The sequence below is a fragment of the Papio anubis genome, chromosome 5, assembly GCF_008728515.1.
Source record: "Papio anubis isolate 15944 chromosome 5, Panubis1.0, whole genome shotgun sequence".
NCBI classification, from domain to species: domain Eukaryota; kingdom Metazoa; phylum Chordata; class Mammalia; order Primates; family Cercopithecidae; genus Papio; species Papio anubis.
Genome location: NC_044980.1, coordinates 31,826,031 through 31,848,323, shown reverse-complemented (window position 1 = coordinate 31,848,323; position 22,293 = coordinate 31,826,031). Strand labels below are relative to the sequence as shown.

General features: G+C 39.5%; 1 protein-coding gene across 3 annotated transcripts in view; it reads right to left on the bottom strand.

Annotated features, from left to right (window-relative positions):
- Positions 1-803: 803 nt before the first annotated feature.
- SUB1 (SUB1 regulator of transcription) overlaps positions 804-22,293 on the bottom strand; it is a 67,609-nt gene continuing 46,119 nt past the window's right edge. The window contains exons 1-5 of one of the 3 annotated variants that reach the window (XM_009208222.3): positions 20,090-20,220; positions 16,664-16,736; positions 13,552-13,674; positions 5,854-5,962; positions 804-3,910 (exon numbers count right to left, since the gene is read on the bottom strand). In XM_009208222.3, coding sequence (XP_009206486.1) covers positions 3,831-3,910; positions 5,854-5,962; positions 13,552-13,674; positions 16,664-16,735 — 384 coding nt within the window. In that variant the 5' untranslated portion in view covers position 16,736; positions 20,090-20,220 and the 3' untranslated portion in view covers positions 804-3,830. Of the gene's footprint in view, positions 3,911-5,853; positions 5,963-13,551; positions 13,675-16,663; positions 16,737-19,994; positions 20,014-20,089; positions 20,221-22,293 lie in introns of those variants that run through there. The other 2 variants (XM_009208223.4, XM_021939264.2) reach the window with 2 other exon arrangements.

Genomic DNA, 22,293 nt, shown 5'->3' with positions numbered 1-22,293 from the left:
TCCCGAGTAGCTGGAATGGCAGGTGCTCACCTGCATGCCCAGCTAATTTTTGCATTTTAGTAGAGATGGGGTTTCACCATGTTGGCCAGGCTGGTCTGGAACTCCTGACCTCAAGTGATCGTCCGCCTTGGCCTCCCAAAGTGCTGGGATTACAGGAGTGAATCACCATGCTGGGCTGCAGCAAGATCTTTTACTAAAATGTACGTAACTATTGGGTGAACTGTTATATAATAATTAATTCCACATAATTTTTTAAATGTTTAGTACTTTGCAAATACCTTTCCTATCCCAGTAACTTCCTTTGAGCCATACTACAAAACTATCAAGTCAGTGATTGTGTAAACTCCAAGTACTACTTTTTTTCCTTCTTCTGGCTGAATTATGTTTTACTAAAAGCAAATTTACAGTTAAGTGAATATACCATGGATCTTTCTATTCCTAAACAGAAATTGAAACGGGCCCTCAACGTATCATCTTAAGCAAAAACACTAACCAAGAGCAAAATAGGGACTTTATAAATGAAAATATAAGTCTGAAATCTTCAAAGGAGTCTATGACACAGTCAAGTATATGAAGGAATCATTAGACTACAAGGCACTTACAGGGAGAAAGAAAAAAAAGAGTCTGTGTACACCTAAGTGTTTGCATTTTTCCATTTGGATCAGGTAGATGGAAAGGACGGACCCAAGACTAATCCACATTCCAAAGCATTCACACAGAAAGGCATTCTATTAATCAAACCCATTCAACAGACAAATTACCCATTTACCTTCAGGTTTGTGAAACTGGGATAACACAAAGGGCAGATTTCTTTCTTTTATTTCGACATTTAAAATATTCACAGATGGAGTATTATATTCAGACATCTCCATGGAAGATGTACGAAAACAAAGCATACAGGCATTCCACAAGTACAGAATTACATATTTGTGATTATGTGAATGTTCACCCTAGAGTTTATCTGGAAAAACACCACTTAAAAAAAAAAAAAAAAAAAAAAAAAACTTTTGAGTGTTTCATTGGGTTAATTGCCATAAAAAATGAACTGCAAAGAATTTCAGGAGAGAGATCTAAATATTAGTACTTTTTAAAGATTTCAAACTTTTATGGTATTCTGCTAACATATCTCCTGTGAGGAACACTTAATACTGAATTCTTTCTTTTTCCCCTCAATAGCCAAGTCAGAATATACTTATTTCATTTTTCACCCAATTCTTTGTTTCTAAACACATTATGTAGAATAGATGTGATTGTCACAGCATCTTGAGTAGCTAATGAAGTAGGAGTATTCTTAAGTTCTTAGGCATTGATGAAGCAAAGCAAAACACAATCAAATTACAAATATTTTCTTTTGTAGTGGTTGTTCGTTAAGTAAAATGCTAAGAGCACTGGAAATTGGTCAAATGCTGCTCACATTTTAAAAACAGAAGAAAAACCCATTAGAAAGCCCTGATACACATAGAGTCTGTTAAAGGGAAAAACCTGAGTACTGGAATTAAATTCATTTTGGCATTGTAAGGTAAGGTATCTATGCCTAAAAATGCCAAGCTTTCTGCCTAGGAAAAAAAAATCTTTACCAAGGAGATAAAATTTAAACAGAAAACAAAATTAATCTATACTTTCTTTTCAGAACAAGTTAATTTGCTTCTTTTAACCCAGTTCTCTTTTCCCATACACAAAAAACAGATTAATAATCTCAGTATATTGCATATCCAGTAACACATTTAAATGAAGTTAGCAGTCAACCTACCAACTGTGCCGAAGAAACACTCCTTACAAGGAGGTTTCATTAACATAATGCTAAACAACTAGATAACATGTAGGTAATAGATTTCAGCACCATCTGTTAGTAGATTGTTTCAAAATGCATACACCCCCCAAATTCATATAAACTTAGGAAATTTACCCATCATTCCCTCTGCATCTACACCAAAAATCAAAGTTCTGTATTCTAACTACCCTTCCTGTGTGCCAAAAATAAGAAATATTTACAAATCTATCCAATTAAGTTAATAGGACACAAACATGTTCCCCAAAAAAGGAGGGAAGTTACCAATCAAGCATGATGTGTCTAACATACAAATTTTGGGAGTTTCTCTGAACCTACTCTAGGTTCAAGGGGCTGCAAAAAAAAAAAAAACATATTTTTAATACATTGGTACCTATTATTTGATGAAGGCTAAATTACAAGAAGAGATTTCACCAATTTGAACCTCTTAAGGTTACTGCTAAATATACTTTAAAAAGTCATCTAAAAAATGTTTTTAAAATACAACAGAATAGCTACTAGAAAAAAAAATTGATAACTATGTGGCCTGGCAAATGATTTGCAAATTAAGTCCTTGACAATCAACTACAAAATGTTTTAGATGTACGAATCAAACTTGGTAGCAAAATAGTGCAAAACTCTGATATGGCAGCCCTTAATAGCAGGTAACCATTTGAGATTTGCTACCGAAAATAATTTGTCAACAAGAATCTTTTATATGTCTTTAAACCTTTCCTTTTTCTAGTCTACCTAGAATTGTGTTCCACTCGTTATAAAAATCTCAAAATATCATGCGTCTATCATTTAGATAGAAGAGAATTAGTTGTTCTTCACTGCTGCCTCCTTTAATTTCAGTTATAATTCCCTTCATAAACATTCTTTTCCTAAGGCACACCATGCCCTATTTATTGCCACAAAGCCACTAAAATCTGTGCCTCAATCTGTCTGCTTCATCAGTATGGTTAAATACAAACCACTTACTAGTGTCTGCTAAAACTTAGTAACACCAAGCCTAGAATGCCACTGGTCTCTTCTACTGGGGCAAAGGCCAAAATACACAAGCATTTGCTCATATGCTCTTTTCCCTACAAACCAACCATATTACCTACTGTAACAGTAAAACTTAATGACATCTCTGGCTACATATAATTCATACTCAATACTATAAAATAAAATGTTAGGCCAGTAAGCTTTCACAATTTTTATTAAATCCTAGTCTAGTTTAACAATATCTGATGTTACAGACATCATCCCATGGTGAACATGTTTAATAAGTGAAAGTAAGTCAGACATCTCATCTAAGTCATTATTTTCTGCAGACTAAGCAATAACTACACAGAACACTATGGGTAAACAAACACCTGCTCAATTTTCACACAAGCCATGTTGTTTATCAAATTAGATCTGCTAATGTTGAATACAGTAGATTTGGTGATTGTAGTTCTCATGTAAGTATCCTATTGAGATAACATTTTGACAGTTTCACTGACTTTCCAAATAAGCATAACATACTCAAAGAAAAGAATAAAGAGTGAAGTAAAAACTGAACATGAAGAGATTAAGTTATTAAAGGAAACTGAAGTAAACAATTATAAAAAGAGTGAAAAATCATTGGGGTGAAAGTCAAACAAGCCTAGACATTTGATTGGAAGAGAATAGATCAAATATGGAGTTCTCAAACCGTAAGTTTACAAGCTCAATGCAATACGAATCCTTTTTATTGTAAAAATTGAGTTGAAACTAAAAGATCTATAAAAACTGTTATTTTTGGCCTTAAACAGTACCAATTCTTATGATCAAAAAAGGCCACAACAGTTAAGATTGTATTACTTGATTTTATTTTACACTAGGTGGTGGGCACAAAGCAATCCTTAATAAAGTTGACAATTAGCTTCACTCAACATTTTTAATAATGCACATTAAAAAAAAGTATTCATCTTACAAATTCTTCTGCAATCCAAACATACAATAGCTTGGAAAACATTTAGAAAACAAAAGCCAATGTAAAAAGACAGATTAAAACAACTAGAACAGTACAGGTTTTATTTATATGGCTCGAATTTTACAGTTTTCTTACTGCATCATCAATGTCAGAAATCTGTTCCTTCAGCTGGCTCCATTGTTCTGGATTTAAAGAAATACCTAAAACAAAGTTTAAAAATTCAAAGGTGAAAATCTATTTAAGCATTGAGGATATTCATACTTACAACTAGAATACTGTTTTATCAAAATTGTCACCTTAGGCCGGCTGCAGTGGCTCATACCTGTAATTCGAGCACTTTGGGAGGCCAAGGCGGGTGGATCACTTGAGGTCAGGAGTTCAAGACCAGCCTGGCCAACATGGTGAAACCCCATCTCTACTAAAAATACAAAAATTAGCTGGGCATGGTGGCTGGCACCTGTAATCCCAGCTACTCAGGAGGCTGAGACAGGAGAATTGCTTGAACCTGGGAGGCGGAAGTTGCAGTGAGCCGAGATCAAGCCACTGCACTCCAGCCTGGGCAACAGAGCTAGACTCCATCTCAAAAAAAAGAAAAAAAAAAATGCCACTTTGACACAATGCTACAATACTGAAATCAAATGTACATCTCTTACATTTGTTAATTAACAAATCATCATCACAATTTACTAAGCAGATCAATCTCATATCCAGTCTTACTTTCCACAGTGCATCCTGCATAGTACCTATTTTAACCAATGAGAATAAATGAGGGTTTGAAGACACATCTTACTAATACCTGCCAACTATCAGGCTAAAATGGTCAGGTCCAGATTTGGCATGTGATACCCCATTACTATATTTCCAGTTGGTTCCAATATTTGCCCAAAATTTCCACAGAAATTCAAGCTGAGTAATTGTGCTGAGTTCTTCCAGAAGCATTCATTTCACTTTGGAAAAATTCCCAGGACCTGATTCATATAGGACTCCTCAGAAAGTATATACCAGGTAACTGCATTCCAGGGTCATCCTGTCAGGGTTAAAATCCCAGCCTCACTTTCACTAAGCGTATGATCCTTAAAAAAGAACTACAACACCTTGTAAGCCTTAGTTTCCTCACCAGTAAAATGGTATCTACACCCCAAAGAGTTGTTGTAAATGATTAACACGAATAATGAATTTAGCATATAACCCAACACACAAACGGTTAAAAAACGTGAGATATGTCTTTCCTATTTAAGATGTAAAAGTATGAACAGAAATTTTATATTTTCTATATTTTGTACTTTAATGTTCTAGCATTCTAATACTGATGCATATAAACAGAGAAGTAAACAAGAACTAGCAGAAGGTACTCCCAGAAAACTGCCAGAAGGCCATGAAATTGAAAAAAAAAGAATAAACAAGAAATATGGCATCAGTCACTCTGGTACGTGAATGACCAATCCCGAAGTGACTTGAAGAAAATACGAAAGCGTATAAACACATATAGAGGCTGAGTTTAACAAAAAACTGAATGAAGCAAACAAGTGGTACCTTTCAAACTAACAGGCAAGCAGAGTAAAACTAAATAAGGAAGCATTTTTCTTTAGCTGAGGGTCAACCTAGAGCAGCAATCCAAATATACAAATTTAGGTTGGCTCACCTTCTCTAGCTGCTTGGTGAATAATATAAAATATGCTTCCAGAATGCTAAGAGGCTTGGGACTGGATGAAGCACAAATGGAAGGAAAGCAGAGATCCGCTTGAAGAATAATGCCCTAAAGAATAGCTTTTACGAGCTGAATCAAAAGGAAGCATTGTAAACCGAGATTTTCCATTCCAGATTTTACAAGTTCCCAGACAGTGCCTAATCTGCTTCAGAATTGCTATAAACCTTTTTAAAGATTGTTCAAGTATATTAGCAGCCAATTGAAGTGATACTAGGGGGTGTTACTTTTCTGGGTTTTATTCCCAAAAGCTGTATTAAGACATCTCTTTAAAAAAATGTTAAGTATCATGTCCAAAATGACTACAGAAGATAGAGAATCAACTAAGACTCTTCCTTGCCCCGTGTGTCCTGCCAACATTTCAAGTTAAGTAAGCTACTCAGAAAAGTTTTAGTTTAGTCCTAACACTATAACAAAATTCAAGTAATTAGACCTCACCTTTTCTTCCTGGTTTCATTTCACCTTCAGGATCCATCCAGTATTCTCTAATATCAATTAGCACTTTGCCTTTAAAATCTCGAACGCTAACGTACCTCATTTTCCCAATCTGCAAAAGAAACAAACATAAAAAGAGGTGCTCCTTACAAGAGTGGTATCTGTTTCAATTGTATTCATATTCACAACCTGCTGCATGCTCACTCTACATCTAATCATGAAAATGGTTACTGCTGACCCTTGAACAACATGGCTCTGAACTGCGCAGGTCCCACTTATATGCATATTTTTTTCAATGAACATACTGGAAAAAAATTTGCAGACTTGACAATTTGAAAAAATTCACAGAACAACTGCATAGCCTAGAAATAACGACAACACTAAGAAAAAGTTAGGTATGTCATGAATGCATAAAACATACATAGATATGAGGTTATCAATGACTATCATAAAACATACAAATCTATTATATGAAGTTAAAATGTATCAAAACTTACGCACACGGACACAGTAGAAATGTAAACAAAGATTAAATCATAACTGCATAAAATTAACCGCAGTACATAGTGTAGTAGTGCTAATAATTTCATGGCCACTTCCTGTTGCTATCTCAGTGTGCTCAAATGTTACAAATATCTGCTTAAAACACCTTGTGTAAAACACCATGTGATGCTAATCATCTCTGCTGAGCAGTTCATGTCTCCAACAAATTGTGTATTGCAGCAAAAAGTGATCTCTCACGGTTTTCACATATTTTTCATCATGATTAGTGCAATACCATAAACCTTAACACGATGAGTCCTATACAAGTGCCCCTAGAGATGCTGAAAGTGCTCCCAAGAAGCAGAGAGAAGGCATGACATCACAAGAAAAAAAAACGCCAGAAGCAGTGGTGCATGCCTATGATCCAGCTACTCAGGAGGCTGAGGCAGGAGGATCACCTGAGCCCAATCTGAGCAACACAGCAAGATTCTGTCTTTAATTTTAAAAAGCAAAAAAATAATAATAATTAAAAGTTGAATTGCTTCATATGTACCACGGACTGAAATCTGCAGCTATGGTTGCCTACAATTTCTAACATGATATATCTTATAAACAGACAACATAAACTAGTGTTATTGATAAACACCATACAGTGCAGTAAAATGTATTTTTTCTCCCATATTATTTTCTTAGTAATATTTTCTTTTCTCTAGCTTACTTTATTGTAAGAATACAGCATACAGTACATATAACATACAATATATGTTAACCACTTATGTTACTGGTAAGGCTACCAGTCAACAGTAGGCTATACTTAGCAGTTTTGTTTTGGCGAAGTCAAAAGTTATAACCAGATTTTCAACTGCACAGGGGTTGGTGCCTTACATTTTGACCCTGCATTGTTCAAAGGTCAACTGTACTACTCTCGATATCAGAACTGCAACCAAAGGAAATTACTGTTTAAACTATCATATGATCCAGCAATCCCACCTCTGGGTATATATCCCAAAGAAGTAAAAGCACAGACCCCAAGAGACATCTGCATACCCAAGTTCATAGCAGCATTATTCACAAGAGCCAAGAAGTGGAAACACCACAAATATCCACCCAGAGATGAACTGATAAACAAAAAGCGGGAGGGGGGTGGAATAGACACACAATGGAGTATCATTCAGCTTTTAAAAAAGGAAATCCTGTCACATTGTATGTCAATGAAATAAGCCAGTCATAAAAAGGAAAAAGGTAAATACTTTATGATTCCACTTACATGATGTCAAGTTCATAGGAACAAAAAGTAGAATGGTGGTTACCCAGGGCTGGGAGAAAGGGAACTGTTGTTTAATGGCTACAGAGGTTCAGTTTTGCAAGACGAAACAGTTTCGGCAATCTGTTACACAATAATGTGAATACACTTTTATGATTTTTACCACAAAAAAAAAAAAGGAAGCAAAATTTTGCAGTACAAACTACAACCAACAGGAATCCACAGATGCAACTAGCTACAGTGCTTCACCAACCATTCAACCATATACAAATCCAGAGTTCCAGTCAATAATAACAAAGTTTTTCCTTTTCATTTCACTTCAAATAACATCTTTAATGCACCTCACTCAAAGATTGAGAACTTAAAAATATTCACAGAAAATTATTTTTCAAAAATCTTACGTATCTGCTTACCACAAATTACAAACTCCAGAGAAAACAGGCTTTCCTCAACAAAGTGTCTCTAAGCACTTTTTAAGACTCACTGTAATACAGTAAGGGAAGACAATGTGGCACTGCAGTAAAGACAGACATAGGGGTCAATGGAACACAATGGAGTCAAAAATTACACACACATTGGATATACTCACTGGTTTTTGTTTGGTTTTGTTGTTTTTTTTTTTTTTTTGTAAAATCCAGGGTAATTCAAAGGAATAAGAATATACTCTTTTCAACAAATGGTGTTGAAACAACAAGCGTCTGCATTGGGGGTGGGGAAGATTCTAAATCCCTATCTTACACCACACACAGAGAAATTAATTCTACATGAATCATAGACCTAAACGTGAAAACTACAACTATAAAACTTCTACGAAAAAACACTGGCAAAACTTTTTGTGGCCATGGTAGACAAAATATGTCTGGGACAGAAAATAAGCATTAAGCAAAAGAGGAGAAAAATTAATAGACAATCACACTAAAGCCTTTTTTTAAAAGATGCTTCAGAAAATAAAAAGGTAAACCAGAAACCTAAAGAAAATATTCACTCAAGGTGTAGCCACAGGGGTCTTGGCCTTCCAGCATAGCCTAAGGAAGGAGCAGAACTGTGAACATGAAGAAAATGATGAACTGACCAGAACTGGTGAGAACCTCCTTTCCAAGAGAGAAGATCTGTCACAGATGCCCCTGATCAACTGCCAGTCCGCCCTTATCCTGTCTGTTTGATTCTGTCTCTCTGGTTTCATATTCTTTCTTCTCTGTTAACCTTCACTCATTTTTAAACTAGACTGCTTTGAAAACTAAAGTCTCCCTGAAGTCTAAAAAAAAAACTAATCATACTTACATCTGACAAAGGACTTATATCCAAAATACATAAAGCATTACAACTCAAATGACCTGGCATTATTTTTAAGTGGCCAAAAGATGCTCTTCACAAAAGATGTAAAAATAGCCAATAAACACACTAAAGATGTACAATGAATTAAGACCTGTACATGAGGGAAATGCAAAGTAAAACCACCATGAGTTACTATTATACATTCATTGTAACTAAAAAGAATAAAACTTAAAAGACTGACAATATCTAGTGAGGATGTGGTACAACTGGAATCTCATAAGTTGTACTGATGGCTGTGTAAAATGCTACAGCTACTATGGAAAGTGGTTTGACAGTGTCTTATATAGTTACACACTTACCCTATGACTCAGCAAATATATCTGGTATTTACCCAAAAGGGCAAAAATGTCCACAAAATGACTTGTACAAGAATATTCACAGAAGCTGTATTCCTAATAGCCCAAGACTTGATACAATTCCAATGTCCATCCAAAGTGAATGGATTAACAAACTGTAGTATTATCATACAAAATACTATTCAGCAATAAAAACAAATTACTGATATATGCAACAAGGACTAATCTCAACACATTATGCTAAGCAAAAACCAGACACAAAAAACAGACTGCATGTATCCATTTATACAAAGTTCTAGAACACGCAACAAAAATCTATAGTGGTAGAAATAAGATCAGTGATTACCTAGGACACGAGCGATGACTGCAAAGCCAAGAGGAACTTTCTGGGGTGATGAAAATGGTCTGGCCACAAAACCATGTACATTTATCACAGTCTATCAAAGTATGCTTTTAAATGTGTGCGTTTTATTGTACATAAACTATACCTCAAAAACATTTCTTAAAAAAAAAAGAAATCTGCCCAACATTTGCTTCTCCTTTAGAAAAAAAAAAAAAGAGTAAAATTGACAAATTCTTATTAGCAAAAATTAAACAAGTGATGAGATATTAGTATAGGGGACATATTACTTAAAGGTAGAAAAAATAAGGCCAGGTGTGATGGCTCAAGCCTGTAATCCCAGCACTTTGGGAGGCCGAGACGGGCGGATCACGAGGTCAGGAGATCGAGACCATCCTGGCTAACACGGTGAAACCCCGTCTCTACTAAAAAATACGAAAAATTAGCCGGGCGAGGTAGTGGGCGCCTGTAGTTCCAGCTACTCGGGAGGCTGAGGCAGGAGAACGGCGTGAACCCGGGAGGCGGAGCTTGCAGTGAGCTGAGATCCGGCCACTGCACTCCAGCCTGGGCAGCAGAGCGAGACTCCACCTCAAAAAAAAAAAAAAAAAAAAAAGGTAGAAAAAATAAAGATCACTGAAATCCCATTTTATTGGAAGAAAATAAAATCAGATGGCAGAAAATATTTTATATCCACAAAATCTGGAGATTAGCAGCAAAAAATACCATATACCTCATAAAGAACTGTGATTCTTATATGAATTTGATTCCCTGTCCCCTTTGAAGATCTGATAAAGCAGCGGTTCCTAACCTTTTTGGCACCAGGGACCAGTTTCATGGAAGACAATTTTTCCACGACAGGCAGGCAAGGGGAAAGGTGACAGTTTCAGGATGAAAACTATCCCACCATCAGGCATTAGATTCTCGGAAGGAACGCACACCCTAGATCCCTCGCATGCGCAGTTCACAATAGGGTTCGCGCTCCTATGAGAATCTAATGCCACTGCTGATCCGACAGGAGGCAGAGCTCAGGCGGTAATCTTCACTCACACGCCGCTCACCTCCTGTGCAGGGGACCCCTGTGATAAAGGTTATGAATAATTCCTTCAAACACAAAAAAGAAAATTCAAATTAAAAAAAAATTCTACAGACTCCTGCCCCAGATTAAAATGACCAGTTATAATCATTTTAAATTAAATAATTTCAAAGTATCAAGTATCCTTAAATCATCAAATCAATTAAGGTAGTATTACTGACCCTTTGTGCCTAACTCGAAGAAAATATGGATCAAAGTTTCCTGCCTCAACTATTCTGACCTTTCAAGACACAGGTACTAGGTGATTATGAGATAATTCTCCAGTCTCTTTATAATAACAGATGTCACTCCAGGTAGGTTATGTCCCTACGGAAGAAAGTTCTTCAAAATCAGGGCTGAAGGAACCAGGAAGCAAGCATCTCTAATATCCTCTCTCTAGTCACGATTCTGCCTCAATTATTTCAGACTTTAAAAGACTAGTGTATTGATTTTCCCTTGGTACAACTCTTTACTACATTTAGAGAACGGCTTATGTACTGATGTTTAATGTACATCAAGCTGTAATGGCAATGAAATTATTATATTATCTCTTACAATGCCTACACTACTAGATCCCTGAAAGCCACTCTGAAAATAAGGCCTAGGCCAGTGCGGTGGGTCACGCCTGTAATCCCAGCACTTTGGGGGGCCAAGGCAGGCGGATCATGAGGTCAAGAGATCGAGACCATCCTGGCCAACCATACTGGCCAACATGGTGAAATGCTGTCTCTACTAAAAATACAAAAATTGGCTGGAGGTGGTGGCGCACACCTGTAGTCCCAGCTACTCAGGACGCTGAGGCAGGAGAATCTCTTGAACCCGGGAGGCGGAGGTTGCAGTCAGCCAAGATTCATGCCACGGCACTCTAGCCTGGTGACACAGTGAGACTCCATCTCAAAAAAAAAAATGACCTATGTTCCTCCTAGAGGCAGGCTTTCAAAAGATGCAATGTCAGCCTTAGGAGGCTTGGGAATCTTTCCAGATGAGGGATTAAGAAATGAAGCTCCGTTTTTCTGGTGAGAAAATTCCTAAAAATTGATCTAGTTTTCACAAACTCCTCTTAACAGAATCGAATCTCTAAAATGTGTGTTCCGAACTAAATAGTTCATCGGTACTTTGTCTATCTTCTTTACCCAGAAGTATAACAAGGCAAAAATAAGCATTAGAAAAAAAAAACTTAAATTTTCCCATTCTCACCTTAATCTTGGCACGCCACCTTTCAAAGCTATCAACAGGTCAAAAAATACATGTATGTTAGCCTTGCTTTCTAGTCATATAAATGTTTACAGTCTTGGTCAGGGAGGGTGGCTCATGCCTGTAATCCCAACACTTTGAGAAGCCAAGGTGGGCGGATCACCTGAGCTCAGGAGTTCAAAACCAGCCTGGGCAACACAGCTAAACACCATTTCTACCAAAAAAAAAAAAAAAAAATTTGCCATGCATCATGGAGCATTGCCTGTAGTCCCAGCTACTCAGGAGGCTGAGGCAGGAGGATCATTTGCACCCAGGAAGCGGAAGTTGCAGTGAGCAGAAATCACACCACTGCACTTCAGCCTAGGTGACACAGCAGAGACCCTGTCTTAAAAAAAAAAAAAGTCGTCGCTCGTTCCACCCAACTTTTTGGTTTCAACTAATACTTATGGCTTCTGGAAACACTCATCCTTTTCTTGCTCCCATTACTGCACTCTTCTAATTTTCCTTCACCCTCTCTCTTAACCTACACCTCTTTCTCCTTCCATTCTTTATCTGAATATAACCCAAGACATGCCCTCATCTGCTTCCTGTTCTTCCTGTTTAACACTTTAGTAGGCAACTTTAGTCAACCATGCTGATAATCCCACATGAACATTTCCCAACTAAGTCCTTCAGGTGCTACAGAAGCAACTCAATTTTTTTTTTAATCACATCCACAATCAAGTCCACATCTTCACTGATTGCCTAATTCCTCTGGTCCATTCTTTCCAACCTGTATCTTGTAATCGGCACAATTTCTCCTTTAGGAAAACCCATCTAAGCCCTTATCACCTCACATACAGATTAAAGCCTACAATCATCTAAGCAATCTCACCTGCTTCCATTTAACCCCAACACCCCTTCCTCACAAATCCTTCTCGTACAAAGATGCCAGATGTCCCTAAAACAAGATAGGAAACCCAAGAGAAGCTATACGAGTCCTCTCCAGGTGATTTCATCAAGTCCCTCTAAAGAACTTCCTTCACTTTACCTATTCAACTCATTCCCCTTTCTGTTGCTCATCAGGCCAAAATTAGGCACATAATAATCTATTCATAGCTTACTGTCCCAACACTTGACCTGCCTCCTCCAAGTTGCTTTCAAAATGTGCAGTTCTCAATCTCATTTTTCGGATTTCTGTAACATTTAAATTTGCATTGGTTTAAATACAGCAAAACTGGACTTTAGAGACTTTACCAATAATCCAGCATTGTACAAAATACTTTAACTAGTTTGTTCTGTTTTAATAAATGTCTCTAGTTAAGAGGACTGTAACACACATATTATGCAATTATCAGATTATAGTACTTTTAACACTCTTCAGATCAAGCCAGATAATAATTCCTCTGAATCTAAAGAAATAGCCAACTTTGGCCTGGCACGGTGGCTTACACCTGTAATCCCAGCACTTCTGGAGGCTGAGGCAGGTGGATCACAAGGTCAGGAGTTCAAGACTAGCCTGGCCAAGATGGTGAAACCCCAACTCTACTAAAAATACAAAAATTAGCTGGGCATGATGGCAGGTGCCTGTAATTCCAGCTACTCGGCAGGCTGAGGCACAGAACTGCTTGAACCCAGGAGGCTGAGGTTGCAGTGAGCCGAGATCGCACCACTGCACTCCAGCCTGACAGAGCGAGACTCCATGTAAAAAAAAAAAAAAAAAAATAGCCAACTTTACCTGAAACATGTTATCATCTCTGCTGCTGCTACTCTGCTTAGAAGATGACAGAGCTCTCGAAGTTTCACCTGTCTTTTGCTTTTTTACAGGTTTTTCTGGAGCAACTTGCTTTTTCCTCTTTAACTAGAAAAGAGTATGGTTAAAATTTGCACACATAAGAATAAAACACATCTCAGTGTTAAACAATCAAAAGACTATATCCAAAATATCATAAATATATACACAAGTAAATTTCACTTGACAACAAAACTATGAATCTGACCAATCCTTCTATCTAGTAATGTTTTCAAACTCTGTTCTCAGGATCCCAAAGACACTTCAGGCATTAGAATGGTATTAACCACAGGAACAGTTATTTTGTGGTTTGGGATCCCACGTATGATTTCTTTGGTAGAAAAAAAAAAAAAAGGAGGGACCTTGCTGCTTCTGAATAAACCTGGAAACCACAGGTCTACTAAAGCTAGTCAGTTACTTATTTTATGAAGCAGATATATTAATTAGAAAGAATACAACCCACTCCAGCCTGGGTGACAGAGTAAGACTCCGCCTCAAAAAGAAAAAAAAAGAATACAACCAACTTACTCCATTTCCAGGATATGTCCTGCCTATTCCAAAAGGGATTTATGCTGGCTTAAGGAAGTTATGGGCTGGGAGCAGTGGCTCACGCCCGTAATCTCAGCACTTTGGGAGTCCGAGGCGGGAGGATCACTTGAGGTCAGGAGTTCGAGACCAGCCTGGCCACAATGGTGAAACCCCATCTCTACTAAAAACACAAAAAAATTAGCTGGGCTTGGTGGCGGGCACCTGTAATCCCAGCTATTCGGGAGGCTGTGGCAGAGAACTGCTTGAACCCAGGTGGCTGAGGCTGCAGTGAGCCAAGATCACACCACTGCACTCCAGCCTGGGCGACAGAGTGAGACACCGTCTCAAAAAAAAAAAAAAAAAAAAATTAGCCAGGCGTGGTGGCACACGCCTGTAATCCCAGCTACTCGGAAGGCTGAGGCAAGAGAATCACTTGAACCTGGGACCCAAAGGTTGCAGTGAGCCGAGATCACGCCACTGCACTCCAGCCTGAGCAACAAAAGCAAAACTTCATCTCAAAATTTTTTAAAAAAGGAATTTATGACTAGGCAAATCTGAAGAGAGCTATTTTGCACTGGGCACTGAGAGCCAACAACTCAAGAACTTCCTCACCACAAAAAAAAAAAAAATCATTGAAGATAGACAGCTATGTGTTAGACTAGCTTTCAAAAATCACAAGTGTTTTAAAAACTGCATTATTTTAAAAACTTATTAGAAAGTGTCATTCTCAAAAACAGCTAACAACCCATAAAAACCACTAGAATTCCCAATCCAAACAGGAGAGGGCAGTCATGTTCCTTCTTGATGAAATAATATAAATATTTTAATATTACTAAATTAATTGAAAGTTATCAAATTAGATGAAGCTAGGAAAAATATTACATACATGTAAAACGTGAAATGAAAAACATGGTATATAGGGTTAAGTGTTTACAAGATTAATATTACTACTTGGGACAAACAAAAAGTTAACTCAGCTCAGTATGCAGAAAGTAATTATTCTATAAATCAGGCTCTAAGTTTTCCCTGTGGACTAGTGCATGTCTGGCAAATAAAAGCTCAATACACATTTGTTATTATGAACATATTCAAATACTATATAGGGTGCAAATTTTAAAATTAAGAAATTTACTCAAGTATAGTCTTTGAAGCCTTATTTTACCCTTCCAAGTGTTGTTATAGTCTATATTTACACTTTAACATTACAACTTCTCCAATCTCCCATAGGCTCTCCCCTTTTTTTATAGCTAAAATTGCTAAGCTTCAGGAGGAAAAAAAAGATGGGGAGCCTGCTTCTTTTTAATAAACTTTTAGAAACCACAGGTCTACTAAGGCTAGTCATTACTTGCTATTTTACAAAGGATATATACTGATTAGGAAAAACACCACCAACTTATTCTATTTCTAGGATATAAATATCTATTCAGATATGTAAAGTTCTATGAGATAAAGGACAATTCTGACGGAAGACTTGACCGCAGAGTGAGACGCTCAGTTATGCTCCACTGAGATGCTCAATTTAGCAAAATGCACCAATTACAGTGCAGCTGTCATCTAACACAGAAAAAAGCCTATCTTGTCAAAATGGGTTTCAAGTTAGCTTTACTGGGTGCTGATTTAGTTAAATGGAAAGGACCAGAGCACAAACTTGGTACATTCCAACTTAAAATGTACCAAGTCTAAAATTCAGAAAACCTTATGTGCAGAATAAACACCAGTAACTGAGAGAACTGTCATAATTAACATTTTATGGCCATTCATGATGGCTCACACCTGTAATCCCAGCACTTTGGGAGGCTGAGGCAGAACAGCATGAGGCCAGGAGTTTGAAATCAGCCTTAGCAACACAGCAACACCTGGTCCCTACTAAAACATTTTTTTTTTAATTAGCCAGGCATGATACCTGTAGTTCCAGCTACTCTGGAGGCAGAGGCAGGAGGATTGCTTGAGACCAGGAGGTCGAGGCTGCAGGGAGCCATGATGTTGCCACCACACCCCAACCTGGTTAAGAGTGCAAGACCCCGTCTTTAAAAAAATAAACATTTTACAAAAAAAATCAGGTAAATTTCTAAATAATGGCAAATAGTGACTTTGGCCTACTTAGAATTCTATGACCCTAGGATCCAAGGCAGTGGCTCTGCAACTTCAGGGTTCCTAATGGTCCTCAACAGACTTGTTAAGTCTGATTAGGGCCTATGAGTATGAATGTGCAAAAAGTATCCTAGGCACTTCTACTCAAGTGGTCCACAGACCAACCACACCACCAGAAATACCCATTCACATTCTCATTTTTTATTTTTATTTTTAAAGAGACAGGGTCTTGCAATATGAGCCTGGTTGGTCTTGAACTCTTGGCCCCAAGCAATCCTGCCAACTCAGCCTCCCAAAGAACTAGGGTAACAGGCATGAGCCACCACTCCCATCTAGATCCTCATTTTAAGATGTCAATATGCCTTTTACTATCCTTCAGAATGGGATATGGACAATATTGTTGAATATCACAAAAACGACTTGGTGCAGTAATAGTCACCTTTTTGTCAACCTCACTGTCAGAATCACTGCCAGAAGAGCTTGAAGAAACAAGTTCCTTTGATTTAGGCATCCTGAAAGAAAAATACATTACATAAATCAGGGTACTCTATTACTTTCAACTTAGCTCTCCCCCAGTCAAAGAAAAAAATCAAGGACAAGTTCCATGGTTCATTCTACCATTTTTGTGGTACTGGAGTTGTTACACTGAACACAAGTTTTAATTTATACTCTTTTAAGTTGCAAATAACATGCAGGGTGCAATGTGCTGAACTCAGTAAGAACAATGAACTAAACGTCATACACTCCTACACCTCTAACCTTTCTCCAAGCCAATGGATCTTTCTATACTTCGTTTTAGTGGCATTACACACTATGGGTAGGGTAGACTGCAAGAAGGCAACAGATAACAATTACTGTTAAAACCAGAAAAAATGTAATTCTACTATTACTGCTTTAGACTTCACACCAATGAGATCAGAACTAATGTAAAATTATTCACTGTGGGGAACTGACTCCAACATTTACACAACAGGGAACTAGCTGTACTATGCAAATGTGACATCTAATTAATTTTCACATATTTTATTCATATTTTGCCTTTTTGGTCATATCACCAAAATAACAACAGGTACTAATTCAAGAGTATACAAAATTATACACAATTCAGGCCAGGAACGATGGCTCATACTTGTAATTCCAAAACTTTGGGAGGCCGAGGCGGGTGGATCACTTGAGCTCAGGAGTTCCCAGACCAGCCTGGCCAACATGGTGAAACCCATCTCCACTAAAAATACAAAAATTAGAGGGGCACGGTGGCGCGCCTGCAGTCCCAGCAACTCGGGAGGCTGAGGCAAGAAAATCGCTTGAACTTGGGAGGCGGAGGTTGCAGTGAGTCGAGGTCACGCCATTACACTCCCGCTTGGGCAACAAAGCAAGACTCCGTCTCAAAAAAAAAAAAAAAAATTCTACACAATTCACAGCAATTCAGCAATTCATTACATTTTACACAGATTTTCTACTCTGGAACATAATTAAAATTTGAAGAACCTATTTATGTGAGGTGCAAAACCTTCCCGCAAATTCCTACCGTGCTGGTAGCTCCCCAGGTTCCCCCAGAGACACACATAGCTTAGTGCCTTGCTTACAAGTGGGTGTTTACTGAGTGCCTGAGTGCAAGTTTGCAGAGAGCAAACTATCAGTAAGCCTAGGTCCCAAATTTCAAGGAATTCCAAAATATGTGGATACCTCTATTCAAGGCACTTATAACACCAGATCGTAAAACGCTGATTATCAAAATATCTTTTGCTCTCCCCATCTCAGAGGAGATTAGGTCCTATTAACCCATTTATGCCGGAGGTTGCAATTTTTTGAATTTTGCAACCAGACCTTGGCGATGACCTTGAGCAGTAGGATATAAAAAACTGCCACATGCTTAGCGTTCCAATAACGGAACACTAGCCATAAATAGGTTAATTTCTTTTTTTTTTTTTTTTTTTTGAGACTGAGTCTGGCTCTGTCGCCCAGGCTGGAGTGCGGTGGCCGGATCTCAGCTCACTGCAAGCTCCGCCTCCCGGGTTCACGCCATTCTCCTGCCTCAGCCTCCCGAAGTAGCTGGGACGCACAGTGCGTCCCAGCCACTTCGCCCGGCTAGTTTTTTGTATTTTTTTAGTAGAGACGGGGTTTCACCGTGTTAGCCAGGATGGTCTCGATCTCCTGACCTCGTGATCCGCCCGTCTCGGCCTCCCAAAGTGCTGGGATTACAGGCTTGAGCCACCGCGCCCGGCCAAATAGGTTAATTTCTATATGCCTTAAAGGGCCTAAACACAACACAGTGTATTTGCTGAATACAAGAAAAAAAGACTTAAAATTCCTCCTCAAAATAAAAAATCATAAATAATCTAGCGCTCTAGACGAAACCTGCATTAGCACTGATGTTGCATGTGTTCCAAAAGAGGAGGTCAAGGAAAAAGAAGTGGGCCACCCCAATCCTAGCCATTAAATTCAAAAAGCTCAATCTGATTTTAACTGGTAACGTCTTCAAGAGTAAATTGAGAAGGCAAAAGCAACGTTCATGACCACGTTTTATCCATTTTTTCTGTTTCTGCTCCATTTTGCAACCTAATCTCCAAAATCAATTTAGTTCAGTTTATGCTAGTTAATACGACAAAAAGATATTTTTTAAAAAGGTAACTAAATTGAATATAATTTTTCACTTTGAAACTCTCGATCATAACTACCGTCTGTTATTAAAAACGGCCTGGGGGCCTAAGAATTTTTTTTTTTCTTTTTTTATTATTATACTTTAAGTTCTAGGGTACACGTGCACAACGTGCAAGTTTGTTACATATGTATACTTGTGCCATGTTGGTGTGCTGCACCCATCAACTCGTCATTTACATCAGGTATAACTCCCAATGCAATACCACCCCCCGCCCCAAGAATTTTTCAAAGAACCACCTGGTATTCAACCCAAAGAAGTCCACTGGAAAAGAAAGGTAACGGTAACTAAAGCCAGCCTCTCAACTTTTAACAAATATATTTTTACCTGTTCCAATGTGGGGGTGAGGGGAGAAGCAGCTTGTAATTCAAGTAACTGATACTGAAACCGCTATTGTAGAATTTATACAAAACGCAACTTTAAAAAGAGAAACGGAATCTTTCAGCCTTTGCTGACTGAGAGGAAGATCAGAAAAACCGAGGTGAAAATGAACCAGGACTGAAGGGCACACGACTTCGGCATAACAGGAAGGTGACAAACACAAGACCTGGGAACGGGTCGCAAGGACCCAGCAAGCTGCTAGAACCCCGTGGCTAGCAGCCCCTCGGGCGAGGGTAGACAGGTTGGTCTGAGGGGGCGTGGGAGGCGGCGAAGTGCGGAGAACACGGCGTGGGAAGGGGCGGGACTTGCACCAAGCGCCATTTTCTTCTCTCGAAGGGTTCCCTCCCCCAGCACATCAGCCGTTCTCCCCCCCCTCCACCTCCCCCTCCCGCCCGCATCCGCTCTCCCAGTATCCAGACCACCTCGCTCAGGGCGAGGGCCGGGGGAAGAGTATATAACTGCACGCGCCCCACCTAGGCCAGCCGCCGCCGCATTGTCCCTAGAGGGACCGCGACCCCTCCCCGCGGCTCCTCGCCCCCCGGCCGGCCTCAATCTGCCGCCCAGGGCCGCAGCGACCGTCGCATGGGCTCGGCTCCCCGGGGACGGGAATCTAGCGCGGAAGGGCCCAAAGCGCGTCAGGCGCGGAGTCAGGAACCGAGCAGGGGGCCTGGGGACGCCGAAGAGGGGAAAGGGGAGGTAAGGCAGAGCCGCCATTTCCCGCGGCCGTTACCGGCGAGAGGAGTGGAGGGCCAAAGGCAGCTCACGGCCCGGCTGGGACGGTGGGGGGCCCCCGAGGAGTAGGGGTAGGGGATCCCGCGCACTCACGCTTCACTCGGCTCTAGCAGTCGAACACCCTCTTGCTCGTTCGCTCGCGACTGACAGAGAACCGGAAGTGACGGCAGCCAGGAGACGCCGGCCCCGCCCCGCTGGGGCTGCGGTCACGTGATGGGGCGTGGCCTCCCCACCGAAACCAACACTTAGACCCTTTCCAGGGCCTTAAAGGGACGGCGTCTTTCCCAGATGGGTGACGAGAAAGTCAGATATTGGAAGATTACATCTGACCCTTGAGAGAATGAAAGAGCTAATATCCTTCCTGTAGGAGATAGCTTTTAAAAAAAGGAAAAGAAAACGCCAATAAAACATGAGTTACTAGCGCCATGCTTTACACTTGTTCAATAAATGTTTATTCTAATGAAGCAAAGGGGCCATAATGAAAAAGATCGATACTCTGTCCCATTTTCCCAGAAATGGCCTTCCTACACCACTGCACCCACCTCAATACATGACTCTGCCTCCTAAAATCCAAAGGAAGGAAGCTAAAGTCACAGCGTCTAATTCCAGAAAGTGCAAGAAATCTTTGGAGTACTCCTTATTCCTGTATTGAAATCTTGGAGATATAAGGGAGTTCACAGAAGGCAAGAGAAATCCATATACAAGCAGCAATATAGCTAAAAGATTATTTGAATATGTGTTTGAATGAATGCCTCCTACAGCTAAGAATCAATATAAAGGCATATCTGTTAACAAAGATCTATCAAGCACCCACTATGTGTCAGACACTGCATGAGGCAATTTACATTACTCATCCTAAAAAGCACGTTCCAAAGCAGGAATGACTACTCTCTCCATTTTATAGACGAGGAAACCAAGGTTAACGCCCTATGGAGAGGATATTTCCTGTTATAGCTGAAGCGTGAATTGGCCTTATGTCACCTGCCTCCAGACCCTATTTTCCTACCTCAGGTAGAGGAATGGTATGAGATTGTACAAAGTAGAGGATGGAATCCTGTTGAAACTCAGAATTGCACATCGGAGATGCAACAGAGGCTGAGGAAGGGCAGTGGGTTGCAGAAAGGGAGGAGTGTTTGAATCTACATATGGAGCAATTAGACCTATGGTTCCCACCCATTCCACCCTTATAGGAGAAGAGTTATATATTGCCTGGAAACATTAAAGCTGGGGGCAGAATGTGTAATGAGGTTGAGACGCAAAGAATACAGCGGATGGAATCAAAGTCTGAACACTAAACGTGAACGCATCCCCCACACGTGCCTTTCTAGAATTATTTGACTTTTAAAGGATTAAATGCAGACAAAAATACAAATTAATTCCTTAGTTTGTTCTGAAACTCTTGATCATAATGAAATCAAAGCAGCCATGAAAATAAACACTGACGTCGCGGTGGCTCACGCCTGTAATCCCAGCACTTTGAGAGGCCGAGGCAGGTGGATCACCTGAGGTCAGGAGTTCAAAACCAGCCTGACCAATATGGTGAAACCCGGTCTCTACTGAAAATACAAAAATTAGGTGGGCGTGGTGGCATGTGCCCAGCTACTCAGGAGGATAAGACAGGAGAATCATATGAACCTGGAAAGTGGAGGCTGCAATGAGCCGAGATTGTACCACTGCACTCCAGCCTGGGTGACAGAGTGAGACTCCGTCTCAAAAAAAAAAAAAAAAAAAGAAGAAGAAGAAAAGAAAAAGAAAAAAGAAAAAAAACATTGACATTATACACTGTCATGGGACACTGCGCAGCTCCACACCTACCTAAAGAAATGCTTAATATTCAAGGTAAACCACGTGCACTTAAACTAATATGGCATCCCCTGCATCTGCAACCCTTCCTGCTTTAACAAGTTTTCATTCAGTTTCTGTGTCACTGAGGGAACTGGGCAGTGTGCCTGCTGTAGGTTTGGGTTTCGGTTCTCTAAGCGTCGGAGGTGGAGAGCTGTTAAGGAGGTATGCATTTTTAGAAGTAGGGAGACCTGAAGCTTTGCATGCAAATTTGTTGGCTCAATTTTCCTGGGTGTGGTACTTTGTAAAACTAATCAAAAATCCTTGATCCTAAGCGTTGCCCGTTTTTAAAAGGTAAACATAACTCAAGAAAATAAACAAAAATAATTTTTTACATAGGTGAAAGAGGAAGGAAATTTTTTTATTTTAAACAAAATAGAGACTGGGCACGGTGGTTCACACCTGTAATCCCAACACTTTGGGAGGCTGAGGCGGGTGGATCACCTGAGGTTAGG